At 43.4% G+C, this 14,357-nt stretch overlaps 1 protein-coding gene across 4 annotated transcripts in view; it reads left to right on the top strand.

Annotated features, from left to right (window-relative positions):
- Positions 1-14,357, top strand: part of MAP2K4 (mitogen-activated protein kinase kinase 4) — a 139,657-nt gene that overhangs the window by 67,170 nt on the left and 58,130 nt on the right. For all 4 annotated transcript variants that reach the window (XM_026521023.4, XM_044391782.3, XM_057311313.1 and 1 more), the window contains one exon: positions 6,910-7,084. In XM_026521023.4, the coding sequence (XP_026376808.1) occupies positions 6,910-7,084 (175 nt within the window). The remainder of the gene's footprint in view (positions 1-6,909; positions 7,085-14,357) is intronic.

Here is a 14,357-nt window from a genome sequence, read left to right as displayed (position 1 = left end):
ATGGAGTTTTCCGTTTTTCCTTTCTCTTTTACCTGTGTGGCTTTAGGAGGGATTTAGGATGACATGGTCTGGTGAGAAAAGAGGTTTGAGTACTTGTCCTGCTGCTGGATTAGCACAGCAGAACCCTGGATTTAGCAGAGGGTGGGGGCACCTGTAATTCTTCAGAAAACAGGTCGACCCACCTATGCGCAAAGCCCCGGGCAGCTTTATTAGACACTTTAGATAGAAATAAAGCTTTTCTCAGTGCCCAGTCTGATGAGTGCTCTGAACATTATATCACAGTTTTTTGTGTTTTTTTTGGGGGGGAGTCTGTAGGATTTCAGAAATGTGTAAATGAGTCTGGGGCAGTGAAAGGATGATGGCTAGAATGCAGTGGTTCGCTAAGTAGTAACTAGACAAATTGGTCATTTCTATCCAGAGGATCGGCCGTCAAAGAAGGTACACAAAGGACTTCTGTGCAAACATGTGGGCTCAGAAATTACAGTTTTCAGATTTTTATGTAACAAAATGATCCCCTGGTTTCAAAAAGTAATTTCTGTATATTGAGTTGTATTTTAATAAGGTCTGTATTGCGTAGATTCGAGCATTCTACCCATCATTTTGCATGTTTTGTAAAAAGCACACCTATTCCACTTGTTTGCGATGCCCATAGTATCTGTGTCAGTTGTTTCTGTCTATCTACGTGTGTGTTGTTTGCCCTAAGTAGGGAACTGCTGGTCTCTGGGAACACAAAAGATTAGGTATGGGATTTAGATGGGCTGTAAGAAATCAGGGATACCAGAGCTAAGGATTTTATTCAAGAAGTGTTTTTGTCCTGTTTGTAACTGGCCTGTGGGTCTGAAGCCAGTCGCGTCATTGGCCGTCATACTAAATGCTCATAGCACTTCCCAGTCAGTGTGATGACCAAACTGTGGCCTGTTCCCTCTCTCCCCGCCACTTCCAGATGCTGGATACCTCCTTCCAGGACAGTCCCTGGGAAATAAAATAGTGTTAGGGGCTGTATTAACTGGAAATGAGTCAGTTTGCATATAAACAACATGAAGACAAATGATGGCTTAAATCAGACAGTTTCTTTCTTTCTGGAGATGCAGTCTGGAGGTAGGCAGGCCTAGGGTTGGTGTAATGGCTTCACGGTCATCAGAGTCGAGAGAGCTTTAATTTTTTGCTCCCTCATTCTCAGTACGTGATTTCCCTTGTCAAGGGCCTTGTGGGTGGCTGGAACTCCGGCCATCACCAACATTCTAGGCAATAAGAAGGAGATGGGGGAGGGAGGAAGGAAAAAAAAAAAACCTTCCTTCCAGCTGGGTCAGCTCCTTTTAAATACTCCATTTATATTACTGCTTCTAACTGCAAGGAGGTTTGACTTCTTTGTCTGCTTGGGCCATCATAACAAAATACTACAGATCGGGTGGCTTAAACAACAGAAATTTATTTCCAGTGGTTCTGGAGGCTGGGCAGATCAGGGTGCTGACAAGGTGGGCTTCATTCTGAGGATTCTTCTCTTGGCTTGTAGGTGGCCGCCATCTTGCTCACATGACCTTTGCGTAAGCATGAGGGTGGGGGAGAGACACTCTCCACTAGGAACAACTGTGTGGTGTCCTTCTTATAAGGACACTAATCCTATATCAGATCAGGGCTCCATCCTATGACCTCATTTAACCTTACTTAACCTTCTTATAGGCCCTGTCTCCCATACAGTCACAGTGGAGGTTAAGGCTTTGACATAAATTTTGGCAAGAGAGGATAAGGGCTTGGGCACAATTCATCCCATAGCAGGAAGTGTAGCATGTTAGCTGGGTGTATTGCTGCCCCAGCAAAGGAAGAACTTACCAGGAAGAAAAGGATGGGGGTTGGGTGGCAGCGGGCTCAGTTCCCTGGGTGGATGGCATCATCAGGTGCTTGAGGCTGGAGCCCTGTGGAGTATTCACTGAAAGCAGCAGCTCAGGATACTCTGTAGAAGATTACCCATGGAGAACTGGGAGGGGGAGAGAGAGTTAGAAGTTATTGCTGATAAAACACAGTCTCCATTCTCAAGAAAGTGATACCCCAAAGAGAAGTCAGGAAACCTTTTTGTCCTTAAGAGTGTAGCTAAAGGCAGTTTTACCTTGCTGCTGGTTTTTGCTTTTTCCCAGTCTTCTTCTTGAGTGTGTTTTCTGCTGTTCATATATTTTTTTCTCTAGGCCTGCTTTAGTTTAGGGCAGAACTTGTATTTTAGGACGGAAATCACCATCAGCAGACTGCACATCATCTCCTTGTTGCCCTTGAGACTCTTGGTGAGCTTTTTCTAGAAGTGGAATAAACCAGGGCTTTGAAGCTACAGGTATAACTCAGGTCACTAACAATATTTGTCTTTTATACTTCTATGAACTTCTGCAAGGGGGCTAAAGGGGGTTGGTTGTAGGTTGTAGGGTCAGTTGGCAGAGCTCTGAAACTCTTGGCGCCTGGAAGCTCTTAGGTGACATGGAAATCATTTATTCTCTCTGAACTCGAGAAATTGCATGATTGCATTTCATTTTCTTACTATCCAATACTTTAACATTTTTTAAAATTTTGTGTTTTGGGTATATGGAAGTCCAGTAAAAAATGAAAAAGCCTCCTTTCCATTTTTGTTTGGCACCAATTGAGAGAGATGCAGGAGCCAGACATAGGAGATTATAAGATTTATCATATTCTTTTTTCTTTTTTTAAAGAATTTATTTATTTATTTGAGAGAGAGTGGGCTTACCTGTGTGCCAGGTTGGGGGGGGAGAGGGAGAGAATCCCAAGCAGACTCCCTGCCTGAGATGGAGCCTGAAGCAGGGCTTGATCTCATGACCTGAGATCATGACCTGAGCCTGAGCCGAAACCAAGAGTCAGACTCTTAACTGAGCCATGCCGGCGCCCCAAGATTTATCGTAGTCTTTTTTTTTTTTTTAAGATTTTATTTATTTGAGAGAGAGAGAGTGATATCATGAGCGGGGAGTAGGGAGCCTGATGCGGGGCTCTATCCCAGGACCCCAGGATCATGACCTGACCTGAAGGCAGATGCTTCACTGACTGAGTCACCCAGGCTTTCTTGATAAGATTGGAAATGTAGCTCTGTATTTGAAGCCAGAATAGTTCGCTAACTCCTCCTGGCCCCACATAATTAGACTTACCCATCCCTTGAGTGGCAGCCTCTTATAAGGCATGGCAGAGGAATAGCCAGAGCATATGTACCCTCTCTGGAGGACGTCTGGCTTCAAAAGAGGGGAACTGAACCGAGTGTGTTCAGTTTCTTCTTCCACGTTCGCTGGTCAGTCAGTAAAGGCTCGGGTGACAGACCCGATCCCTCTCCATGGAAAGACGAACCATGGGGGAGGGGAAAAAGTGTTCCCTTAAACAATTGGAAGAGGTAAGCCTTAGAATCTTTATTTTATTTATTATTTTTTAATTTTTTTATTTTTTAAAATTTTATTTATTTATTTATTTGGTCATTCCTGTGTCATCCCTTTACAAAACCAGGGAATAGAGTCTTTTGAAAAGGAACGTGAACATACTAACCACAGGGGACATGGACCCAGCCTATTTATGATAATCCATGAATCTGGTAGTAAGATGCAGCGTGTCCATGAATTGATTTTCCAAATTTGATTCCAATCAATTAGTAAAGTTTATTGTGTTTGGTTTTTTTTAGGTTTCAGACCTTTGTGTCTGTAGATTTCACCAAAGTTTATTATTGCCACTAGAGTTCTACTTACCTTTATATGGGAGAAAATACTGTAATGGTGACATCAGTCTGTATTGGAACAGCTTCCCTGGTGTTAATGTCTATCCCCAAATGCTGCTGTTGGAAATACTGTGTTCAGCAGAGGTGCCCTTTCAATCAGATTCGTGATCTGTAGGCATTAAAAAATACAAGTGTATAGCTAATTTTTAAACTAGAATGTGTATCATTCGATAGTCTAATTACAAGACCTATTACAACAAAGACCACTCTAACTTGTTTTCATATTAAAGACCTTTAAATCCAGAGGAGAATGTTACCGATTTACTTAGGGACTTTTCTGTGTACGTGGTTAGATATGGGGCTGGTGATTGTGGTCCTCTATGAGATTTGGGTGAATTTGAGCCTTGGAACCTCAGTCCCTTCCTTGTTTCTTGAAGAGAGCCCAACAGAGGGAGTGGTGAGATGCTTGGGTTAAGAATTGCTCATGTGGAGCACTTTATATGCATTTCAGAAGGATGAATATAAGAGTAAATAAAAAGTCGGAGGCTGAACTTAGTTACTGATGAGGCAGAGGCATTGGGGCTAACTTACAGGTTAGTGGCGTTGAGCTGAACTAAATTTCAGGTAAGAAATTAATATGAAATATGGGAATTTTCGACCCTGTCTAGTAGAAGTAGCACTTAAACCCTGTTTGACACATTTGCCCCAAGGTAAAAAACTGCTGCCAAGGTTTTGGACACTCAGTACAGTTGCCTCTGTGATTGACTGCTCCAGTGTAATGGTAAAAGGTCAGGTCAGGCTTCTAGGTGTGGTCACCACAGTGCCACATCTCTGTCCACTCCTTCTTTGGAAGCCATTGGGATTGGACTAACTCTTCAAACAATGACTGTGAAATTGGACTCAGTCTCACAGGAAAGATGGCCAGCCTTGTATGAGTGGAGACTCCAGGAACTTGCCTTCATGATGGCATAACCATAGCATGTTTTTCTCTGGTTTTCACAACTTTTTCTGTTAAATGAGAAGATGGACTCTGGGGAATAGCCACACTCTGCTGTTCATCTTTTGTTTTAGCAGCTTTATTGAGATCTAATTCATGTACCATACAATTTACCCCTTAGACTATACACTTCAGTTGCTTTTCCTGTATTCAGAGTTATGCTCCTGTCAGCTTACTCAGTTTTTGAACATTTGTGTTAGCCCAAGAAGATAACTTGCATCCCTTAGCTGTCAATCTGTTCACTTTCAAAAAAAAAAAAAAAAGACCTCATCCAGAGACTACACAGCAGATTATCAAGTAGCAGTAATCAAGCTATTAGAAGATATTCCATAATTCTAAAAATTGATCTTACAATAATAATTAATATTATAACTTGTTGTGTGGTTTATATAGTAGTGAAATACTCCATGTCTCAGGAATGCCAGCAACAGATGCTATCTAACACAATGTATTCATGAGATTGACATCCTTTGCTGTATTCTGTTGGCTAGAAGCAAGTTGTGGGTCTTGTCCACACTCAGAAAGAGGAGCTTACGCAGTGCTGTGAACCCCAGGGAAGTGCAGCTCATGGGAATCACCTTAGAGCCCATTTGCCACACCCCATGAATTAGTGAATAATGTAAAAATGTTGCTTCCAATTTGCACGTAATTGAAACTAACTTTTTTTCAGCTACCCTCAGTGATTGGCCAGTGCTGTGTATTTATTTCACCATTGGTTGAACTGAGCCACACAGATGGTGTTTACTTGCCAGTGATCATAGAACAATAATTATTGCAAATGAACTCCTTTGTGTTAGGTATTTCTATGTCATGAAAAAGATTGCTAAGAAAATTAGTCAGTAGGCTTGACTGGTGAGAGTATGTTGTAAGCAGAAAAGAGCTTCTGTGAATAAAACTGGTATTTTGACTTATTATGATCTGGGAATCTGGCATTTGGATGCACTACGTGGTTATTTAGACAAAGTGTATTAGTCTTTGAACTATAACCCTGAATCATGGTTACTATTAATATTAGTACATACGATAATTCTGGGGAAATGATTTTAAAATTCTGAATATTTTGAGAACCTTAAAAGTAGCTACAAAAACAGTTCTGCTAACCTGAGAAAACATTTCTAAATTTTTCAAGAAGAAAAATAAATAACCAAGCATGTAAATTTTTCTTGCTTTTATTACCAGATCAGATTTTAAAGAGTCCAACCACTTAATATGAAATTGACAAAACATAGATGATTGTCAGTGGAATCTTTTTCTCTATGTATCTTGCATGCTCTAGTTTGATCCAGTTCATTCCTACCCATTGGTGTGTTGGGGGGGCAGGAGGAGAGAGAGAGGAATGAGATTGTTTTTACATTTTTCATTGGATTTGCTTTTTTACAAAGCATGATTACAGGTTAATGCTTTGATCTCCAGGTTGGAATTTTGGAGATGTTGTTTTAATTTCATGAAAATCCACAACGAGATTTTTGTCCACAAAGCATTTGTTTTTCACCTCATCGCTATATCTAGGCTGAAGGGTTTCAGATTTGATTGGTCCATGACAGTTTTTCTCTTAGAACCAGCTGGCCATTCATTTAACTATCCGCCTACCTCAGCGTGGCGTTAGCAGGAACAGGGCAGTGTGGTAAGGTGCTAGTTCCCAAACATGGCCCAAATCACCTGGGGATCTTTAAAAATACTGTGCTTTGACTCTTGTCCCCAGATATTCTGATTTAATTGCTGTGAGATGTTACCTGGGCATCTGGATTTTAAGAATCTCGCCAGGTCATTCTAATATCCAGCAAAGTTCAGTAGCAGCTGTACTAAGGATGGAGGGCCTGGGGTCATCGATGTCAGGTAAGGTAGGATAAGAACTTTTTGGAAATGAGGTTCATAGCTCCTGGGATTCTGCACTGGATAACGCAGTTTTGCACAGTTTGAAAAAGATCTTGTATTTGGAAATGAAAACTGGTCTACAGAATTCCTTTCTTCAGTAACTGGAAACTTGGTTTTCTGAATCGCATTAAAGCTGTGTTTATTGACTCCCTAAGTTTAGGCCTTTCTTAATGAGTTCAGTGTGTAAAAAACCAAGACGACGTAAACAAAAAACTCCAAAAACCTGGAGGTCAGACTGTGTTAGCAACTTGAAAAACAGATTTTCCCACGCATTCATCAGTGCTAGCTATAAGAAAAAAGTCAAAACCTATTTAAAATGTGGAAAAATTGCTTCCCAATATTTTAACAGAGAGAGACTGAGAACACACAGCATTGAATCGTCAGGAAAACTGAAGATCTCCCCTGAGCAACACTGGGATTTCACTGCGGAGGACTTGAAAGACCTTGGAGAAATTGGACGAGGAGCTTATGGTTCTGTCAACAAAATGGTCCACAAACCAAGTGGGCAAATAATGGCAGTTAAAGTAGGTGATGCCCATCATTCTTTTTGGCGCTTTCCTCCATTAGGTGCAATTTCTTGGTGTAGTGATACCCCTGTTGTTCTGTTCTTGCTTGTGTGGTAAACATGGGTGTTTGTACAACTGTTTCTCCAAATCCTTTGAGGGTGTTTTGTACAGAGGTTGTCTTGTTGGTGGCATGTTTGCTATCGCTCTGGAAACACGAGTGTATGAAGCGCGCATGTTCACTGCACTTTTGGCGTGATGCATTAACGTGTTTTAAACTTCAGGCCCTTCCACTGCCAAGGTGAGTTCAGGCCGGGCGGCTGCACCCCTGGGAGCAGGGCAGTGCTGCCCTGAGCCAGGCGGGGAGCTGGAAGAAGAGGCAGTGCACTGGGTTGGGCAAGGTGCGGGGCTAGGGCTAACAGCAGTCTCACTGAAGGTTTCCTGGAAACCACGCACATGCTGTTGCCACTAACCTCAACCTTACTCGGTCCTGACCGGCTCAGCTCCTGACTGTTTATTTCATCTCCACTCAGTACTGCCCTGTTCCCCGGCTTGAAGGTTGTATCGAAATGCATACCTTGTGATAACGCTGTCACCTTCTGTCCTTACTGTGAGTGCCATGCCACTTCATATGTTCATTTAAAAAAAAAAAGAAAATCAAAAATGGCCAGAAATGGAGATTGGCCCATAGACTGTACCTGGCAGGCTGACGTGGGTACCTGTTATGAACCGATGGTTTCCATCCGACGCCTGTGGGCCTGTGTAGTTGTAATGTGTTCGTCTGTTTAGATGTTGAACTGAGGTTTGCTGTGTGTAAGATCTTACGGGAAGATCGACAGTGTTGGGGGCAGCAGTTTAAAAAGAAAAAGGACAAATGAGATATGGTCGTTCCCTTATCCAACTTAAAATCCTTGGGGAACCAGTAACGCCTCAGTTTACACAATTGAGAATGGGTCTACAGACGGTCTGAGCTACTCATCTTCCTGTCAACGCCCTATTTGGAGAGTTTGTCACACTGACCTGATAGGGGAGGAGCCTCAGTTTCATAATTGACTTTTGGGAGTGGATTTGTATCACATTAATATGAAATGCTGTCTGTGCTGAAGTTTATTGTGAGCAAAATGTTACTCTAACCCTGTTTGCCTCCTTCATTGTTGAGCGTTTCTGTTTGTTGGGTCATATGAAACTAATGAGAAATTAATGACGGGGAAAAATTTTATGATTCTCCTTATAGGTTCTTAACCTTGTTTTTGGTCATCGTTCTTTCGTGATGTGCTGACACCTATAGACTTTTTTCTTAGGATGATGCATACGTTGACCAGATTTTGCATAGAACTGGTGGACCTCTAAGGAAGCACAGGCTAAGACCTCTGCTTTGGATTATCTGTTGAAATAAGATAGTGTTTTTCTTGCAATGTGAAATGATTTCTCCATTTTTATTTATGCCACTGCAGTGTAAGTGGAAAGTCATTTTGTTTACATCCTTTTGGACGAGTGTCGCATTGCTCTTCTGAGCTACCTGTGCGTGACTTCTGCTTTTCCTTGGCTGGGTCTTAAGGGGGAGCGGGCCTATATAACTGAAGTTCTAAACTTTCTTCCAGATGCTACAGAAAGAACTTTTAAATAAATACATACTGCTTTTTTTCAGTCTGTGCTCTCTGCTTTACCATGTTGATCAACATCATAATCTGTTTTAGTAATCTGGACAGACTTGAGCCATGGTCCGTAGGTTTTCAAAGTAGAGAAGGGAGGGACTTCATTGTGACTTGAAAAAAGTTTTTCTTAATTTGAGAACATTTGGAACTGTGCGATGCTTGTTCAAGTTTTGAAGGAATTTAAGAGTGAATATAGGAAATTGCTGTCTGCCACTTGCAATTTGACCTTATTTTGAGAGCCCTGTTGGAATCCCTTTAAAAATCCCAGCTCTAGGGGCGCCTGGGTGGCACAGCGGTTAAGCATCTGCCTTCGGCTCAGGGCGTGATCCCGGCATTGTGGGATCAAGCCCCACATCGGGCTCCTCCGCTATGAGCCTGCTTCTTCCTCTCCCACTCCCCCTGCTTGTGTTCCCTCTCTCGCTGGCTGTCTCTATCTCTGTCGAATAAATAAATAAATAAATAAAATCTTAAAAAAAAAAATCCCAGCTCTTAAGAAGTACTTCTGAGGTGGTTGTGGGACCTCCAGATTGGTAACTGTCACATCTGTACCTCCCAGTTGATACTGTCTCCCTTTGTTTATCCCCTTGAATTCTTGAGCAAGTATGTTAGTTTAGCATGCGGAGGGTGGTGATAGGACCTCTCCACCGATATGTCGGTGGGGCATAGCAATTGGATTCCATGACATCATACAATCCTTGAAGAGGGTTTCTTCCTTAATACCAATTTGATGATTTATAGATGCCATCTACTACAATTTTTATTTTTTTAAAGATTTTATTTATTAGAAAAAGAGAGAGAGAACACCAGCAGCAGGGAGGGGCAGAGGGAGAGGGAGAAGCAGGCTCCCCACTGAGCAGGGAGCCCGTTGCGGGGCTCCATCCCAGGACCCTGAGATCATGACCTGAGCCAAAGGCAGACGTTTCACTGACTGAGCCACCCAGGTTCCCCTACAGTTTTTAAATGTGTATCTTGTTGTCACACCTGAGAGAGTTTGTTCCTTTATCATGTAGGCCCATGGACCACATTGATAAGTACACACACAGAGGCAGTGTGTGGTTCAGGAGTTCGATTTGACATTTTCCAGGTAGACAGCTTGATGACTAAGGACCCGCGGTGTTTAGCTTCGAGATAAGGACTACGCAGATTTAAAAGAGGAGGAGACAGTGGTTCCCACTCCTGTGAGTTTTCCATTGTTTTGGTAAATGAGAAATGTACCTCAAGTGCCTCTATACTAGTGTTTAATATGCACTTTCTTGTGGAGGGATTACTGGATTAGATATTAAGCTTAGCTTGGAAATACATTATCCTTAAGATTTACTTGCAGTATTTGTACGAAAGTGAGCTGTGGTATTAGTCTGATTTTTCTTCTTCTTCTTCTTCCTCGTTTTTAGTTTTGAGGGAACCCTTCCCCAAATTTATTTTGCCACATAGAAGAAATGCTTGGCAAGATGATTTGTTAGTTACCAGAAACAGTGATCTTCAAGATGTAATTTAAAAACCAGTTACGATCTAATAAATCAGATTCAGCAAGATAACACACAGCCTATGTAAGAGTTGTACTGACAACAATTTCATGACCTTTTGGCCTGAGGCCAGTTCTTCAAGCTGCCAGGGAGGTTCTGCATTAGGCCCTAAGACGGGGAAAGTTTTGACCCTTCAGTTTTAATTGTACACGGCTGGGAAACAGGTCTTAACTCTTCTGCGGGTGGGAGTGTTATGACTGGTTTGTCTAACTGCTTGAGTGACTGAGTCACGGGGCTGTGGAGGGCAAAGCCATTCCTGCTGGAGGATTTTCTGAAGCTCAGGAAGGACGACCTTCGACTCTGGTTGGGAACGTCAGGCTTTGCTCAGCATCCTCTGCAAATAACGTTCATTTCAGGTCCCATTTTGCACGATGGTGGAATAACCACTGACTGATGATTACGTTTCTGGGCTGGGGTCAGAGGAATTGGGATCTGGGAGAAACAGCCAGCAGAGTCAGGTCCACGATGATCAGAATCAGCATGCCAGAGCAAATCCGGGGAGGCAGGAATAAAGCGTTAGGAAGAGTGGCTGCGGGTCGCAGCTCAGGCCCGTGGGCTGGAATGGAACAGTGTGACGGATTCAGGCTGCTGACAGAGGGAGCCCTGAGCCTTTAGCACCTGACAGCGTGGCCTTCACGTGACCCTGCCTGCAGCAGAGACCTTGCACCCACGCTGGACGACCAGCTTCCCGGTTGTTTCCTAACAGACCGTGTCCAAATTGACTCTCGAAGGTCTGCTTCTGCCTGTCTGTGGGCTTGTCGACAGGGAAGAGTAGAAAAGAATGCAGATGAGAGGGAATCTAAAGGGAGGAAATTGATACCCCTAAAGGTGGAAGGCAGTGGGATTGTTACTTATAGGGGTACCCCTGGAGTGAAGCTGTCAACGTCTCGGGCGAATGGAGCGGATGGTGGGCAGGTAGGTTGGGGTGGGACCGTGTCATATTGAGGTTGTCTTGGTTGATATTTATGGATGAGCTTTCAGTCTTCTACTTGAGAAGTCGTCTGTGTTAATCAGAGAGACTGATTAGGCTGTCTGAGGTTAGGTGCTTAGGTCAGCCTGAGTTAGCGACGTGAAGGGTTTCGGGTGTTTTCCCTTTCTTGCCGATGGGCCTAATTGGTCTTATTCCTTCAATCCTCAGGGTGTTTTCTCTACTCTTCCAACTCTCCTGTTGCATGGATTTGAGTGCTCCTGATCGATCCTAAGCTGGTGACCTGATCTCGATTCCTGCATTTCTGCCTCTCCCATGATATTTGGATTTTGCCTTTTGTGTCTTTTGGGAGTTGAGACCTAGGTCAACCCTCGTGCCTTGTGGGAAGCACCAGAGCCCTCCGCCTGCCCATACCAGCAGCCCCCCACTCCGCCTTTGCCTGAGCAGTGTGGGGCTCCGATCTGCTCAGTCGGGAGGCCTCCTTGATGCAGACAGCTGCACGTGTGGGAACGCAGGGGTCGGCAAAGGGCGGTTGCTCGTTTTCCCTGCCACTGCAGACACCTTGCCATTTCTACCAGAAGTTCCATTTCTGAGTAATTTTGGTGGGAGCGGTGAGCCTTCTTGGACAAGGTTCATTTTAGTCCTTAAACATTGGTCTTGCACACTGTTCTGAAAGCACTAGAATGATAGTTGACAGGAGGGGCATTAAAGTGGAAAAGCGCCTTTCTGAGGGTATGGAGTGCTTTGTTAGGCAATCTCGTTGAGTTTTAGAAGGCCACCGTTCGAGTGTCTGATATTCCAGATCATTTTGGGGCGCAGAAATCATGGCTGTCTTGTTTTGAGTTGAGACTCGATTCCAGCATCACCCACTCTTATTTGATTGGCTCGAGCATGTGGCTTAATTAAGAAATCCGTGGTTGGTGGAGCCATATTATTGGATGCTTCTTAAGGTTGCTTGAATGTTGCGGTGTTGCAGATGAAAAATGTGAGCGGAGTGGCTCCAGGAGTGGGCAGATCCCAAGGATGTGGCAGGGCTGTCCCTCTGCCAGCTTTGGTTTTGAACTCAGATTCCTCGTGTAGTCGGGGCTGGAACTCCTCAAATGTACGTTTCTTTTGCTCCTAGTGTTTTTCGCACCATGGCTTCTTTGTGTTAAAAGAATTGCATATAGACCCTAATAAATAATATAGACAAAATGGTACTTTTTTGGCTGATGTAAGAGATAGGAGATGTGAACCCCACCTGCCCCTACTGGAATCTCTTGGGACATGAACTCAGAGGAAAGCTGGGATCTGTATCTCAGCCTATGTAGTAATTTGGAGAAAAACCGTACACCTCACTCTAAATGAGGATCACCTGACCCCGTATTTGGTATACCTGCTGCACATTTTCTGTCCTTTTTGTTGTGGTGGTCTTATGGCCATGCCTCCGATATTGGTTACACATCAGACTTCCTCTCATATCTCACTTCAGTGTCGTGGGTATTGAAGTAATGATCTGTCGTTTATGACCTTTAGGCCCTTGCAAAATGTGAGTGCTAAGATTATGCCCTCTGTATGTCAATGATGTAATTAGTAAAGAGGAAGAAGATGATACCATCCTTAATCAAGACATAGCCAGCTTGTCCCGTCAACTTTGCCCTCGGGGCAGCTCTGCCCAGGATTTAATAAATACCCCATATATTTTTGGAACTGATCTCCCAGATTCTCGGGTGATGTGTAACAGAGCCTATGGAGAACTAGGAATTAATTGGGCCTCAATATCCTCAGTGAGGAGAATAGGAGGTGTTATTGTTAATTAATTTGATTACGATACAATTGAGAGTTCATTAAATTGATTCTAAAGACTTGGATGATTTTGGCAATTAAGAATGTGTTCTTTCTTCCTGCCTCAGTAGAAACATGTTTTCATAATTAAAAACAATTGATTTAACAGACACTTGTTATTTGTTACTCTTTGACATGAAAGCCAGTTTTGCATCTGTGATCAGCGTTCCAAATACTTGGCTTTTTAAACTGTTTCAGCTAATGTTGCTCTCTGCTTTGACCTCATTAGTGCTAGTATCGTGAGGCAGAGACAGTGGGCGTTTTTGTATGCGGTCTGTCTAGGAGACTCTAGCAGCTAAGGATGAACCTGTGTGGCAGGGATAAGTCTTCCTGCATCTGTGGGATAGGGAATCTTGGTTTTGAACTTAGGAACATAAGAATGCCTGAGATTTCCTGCAGCCCAGAGGAAGGGGGTCATGGCACACTGAGGTGCTGCAATGGCTTCTGGGGTTTTCCAACTTTGTATTAGAACTGACTTCTGGACATTTCTGCTGGGAAAGCAGAGGATTTGTAAGGATCCACCGGGACACTTGGGGATCTGAGTGGGATCCTTGCTCTCCTATCCCCCATATCACTGATTTAGGTTGGCCTGAAGTCAACTACTGACTGGCAGTGGACTCCCCTTCATATTTGATCCACAGATACTAACCTTAGGAGGGTTCTTCAGCAAGGGAAGCTTACGGAACAGGATGCACTCCTGGTTTGGCAGTGTTGGGTTTGTGGATTCCAGACACAGGACGCATTTTCAAAATATCATCATCACAACTGTTTCAATTATGATAATCTTTGTTCTTTTCATCTTCGGTTTGTTTTTTTAGAGATTTATTTATTTTAGAGGAGGGAGCGGCAGAGGGAGAAGGAAAATGAGAATCTGGGACTCCCTGCTGGGTGTGGAGCCTGATGTGGGGTTTGATCCCATGACCCTGAGACCGTGATCTGAGCCGAAGTCAAGAGTTGGACACTTAACCAACTAAGCCACCCAGGCACCCCCTCATCTTTTAATTTTAAATGAAATAATTGCCCTGGAGAGGTGTTCCACCTAAGATCCCACGTGATCTGTTTGCTCATGTACCAGTTCTAGGATTTCTGCATGAGTGATATTTATCAACGTCCACTTGGTACCAAAGGTCAGCCCAGGGAGCTTTTGGTTTCATTCTTGTGCTGGGAGTGGTTGTTTTAGCTATCATACCACTCTGGCAAGACATTTGGCAATTACTTGAAACACGGAATCCTAATGTTTTGGTAACCTTTGATGATGATGGGTGCTTAGGTGTAGGGATGAGCCACAATCCCGGAGATGGGTTTTAGCTACCTGCCAGTGATTGCAGATCCCACACTGCTTTGCTGAAGAGTATATACCTGCT

Source organism: Ursus arctos, unplaced genomic scaffold (genome assembly GCF_023065955.2).
Source record: "Ursus arctos isolate Adak ecotype North America unplaced genomic scaffold, UrsArc2.0 scaffold_14, whole genome shotgun sequence".
In the NCBI taxonomy this organism is placed as follows: domain Eukaryota; kingdom Metazoa; phylum Chordata; class Mammalia; order Carnivora; family Ursidae; genus Ursus; species Ursus arctos.
Note: the sequence above shows the minus strand (reverse complement) of the source record. Positions and strands in the feature narration are given on the sequence as shown.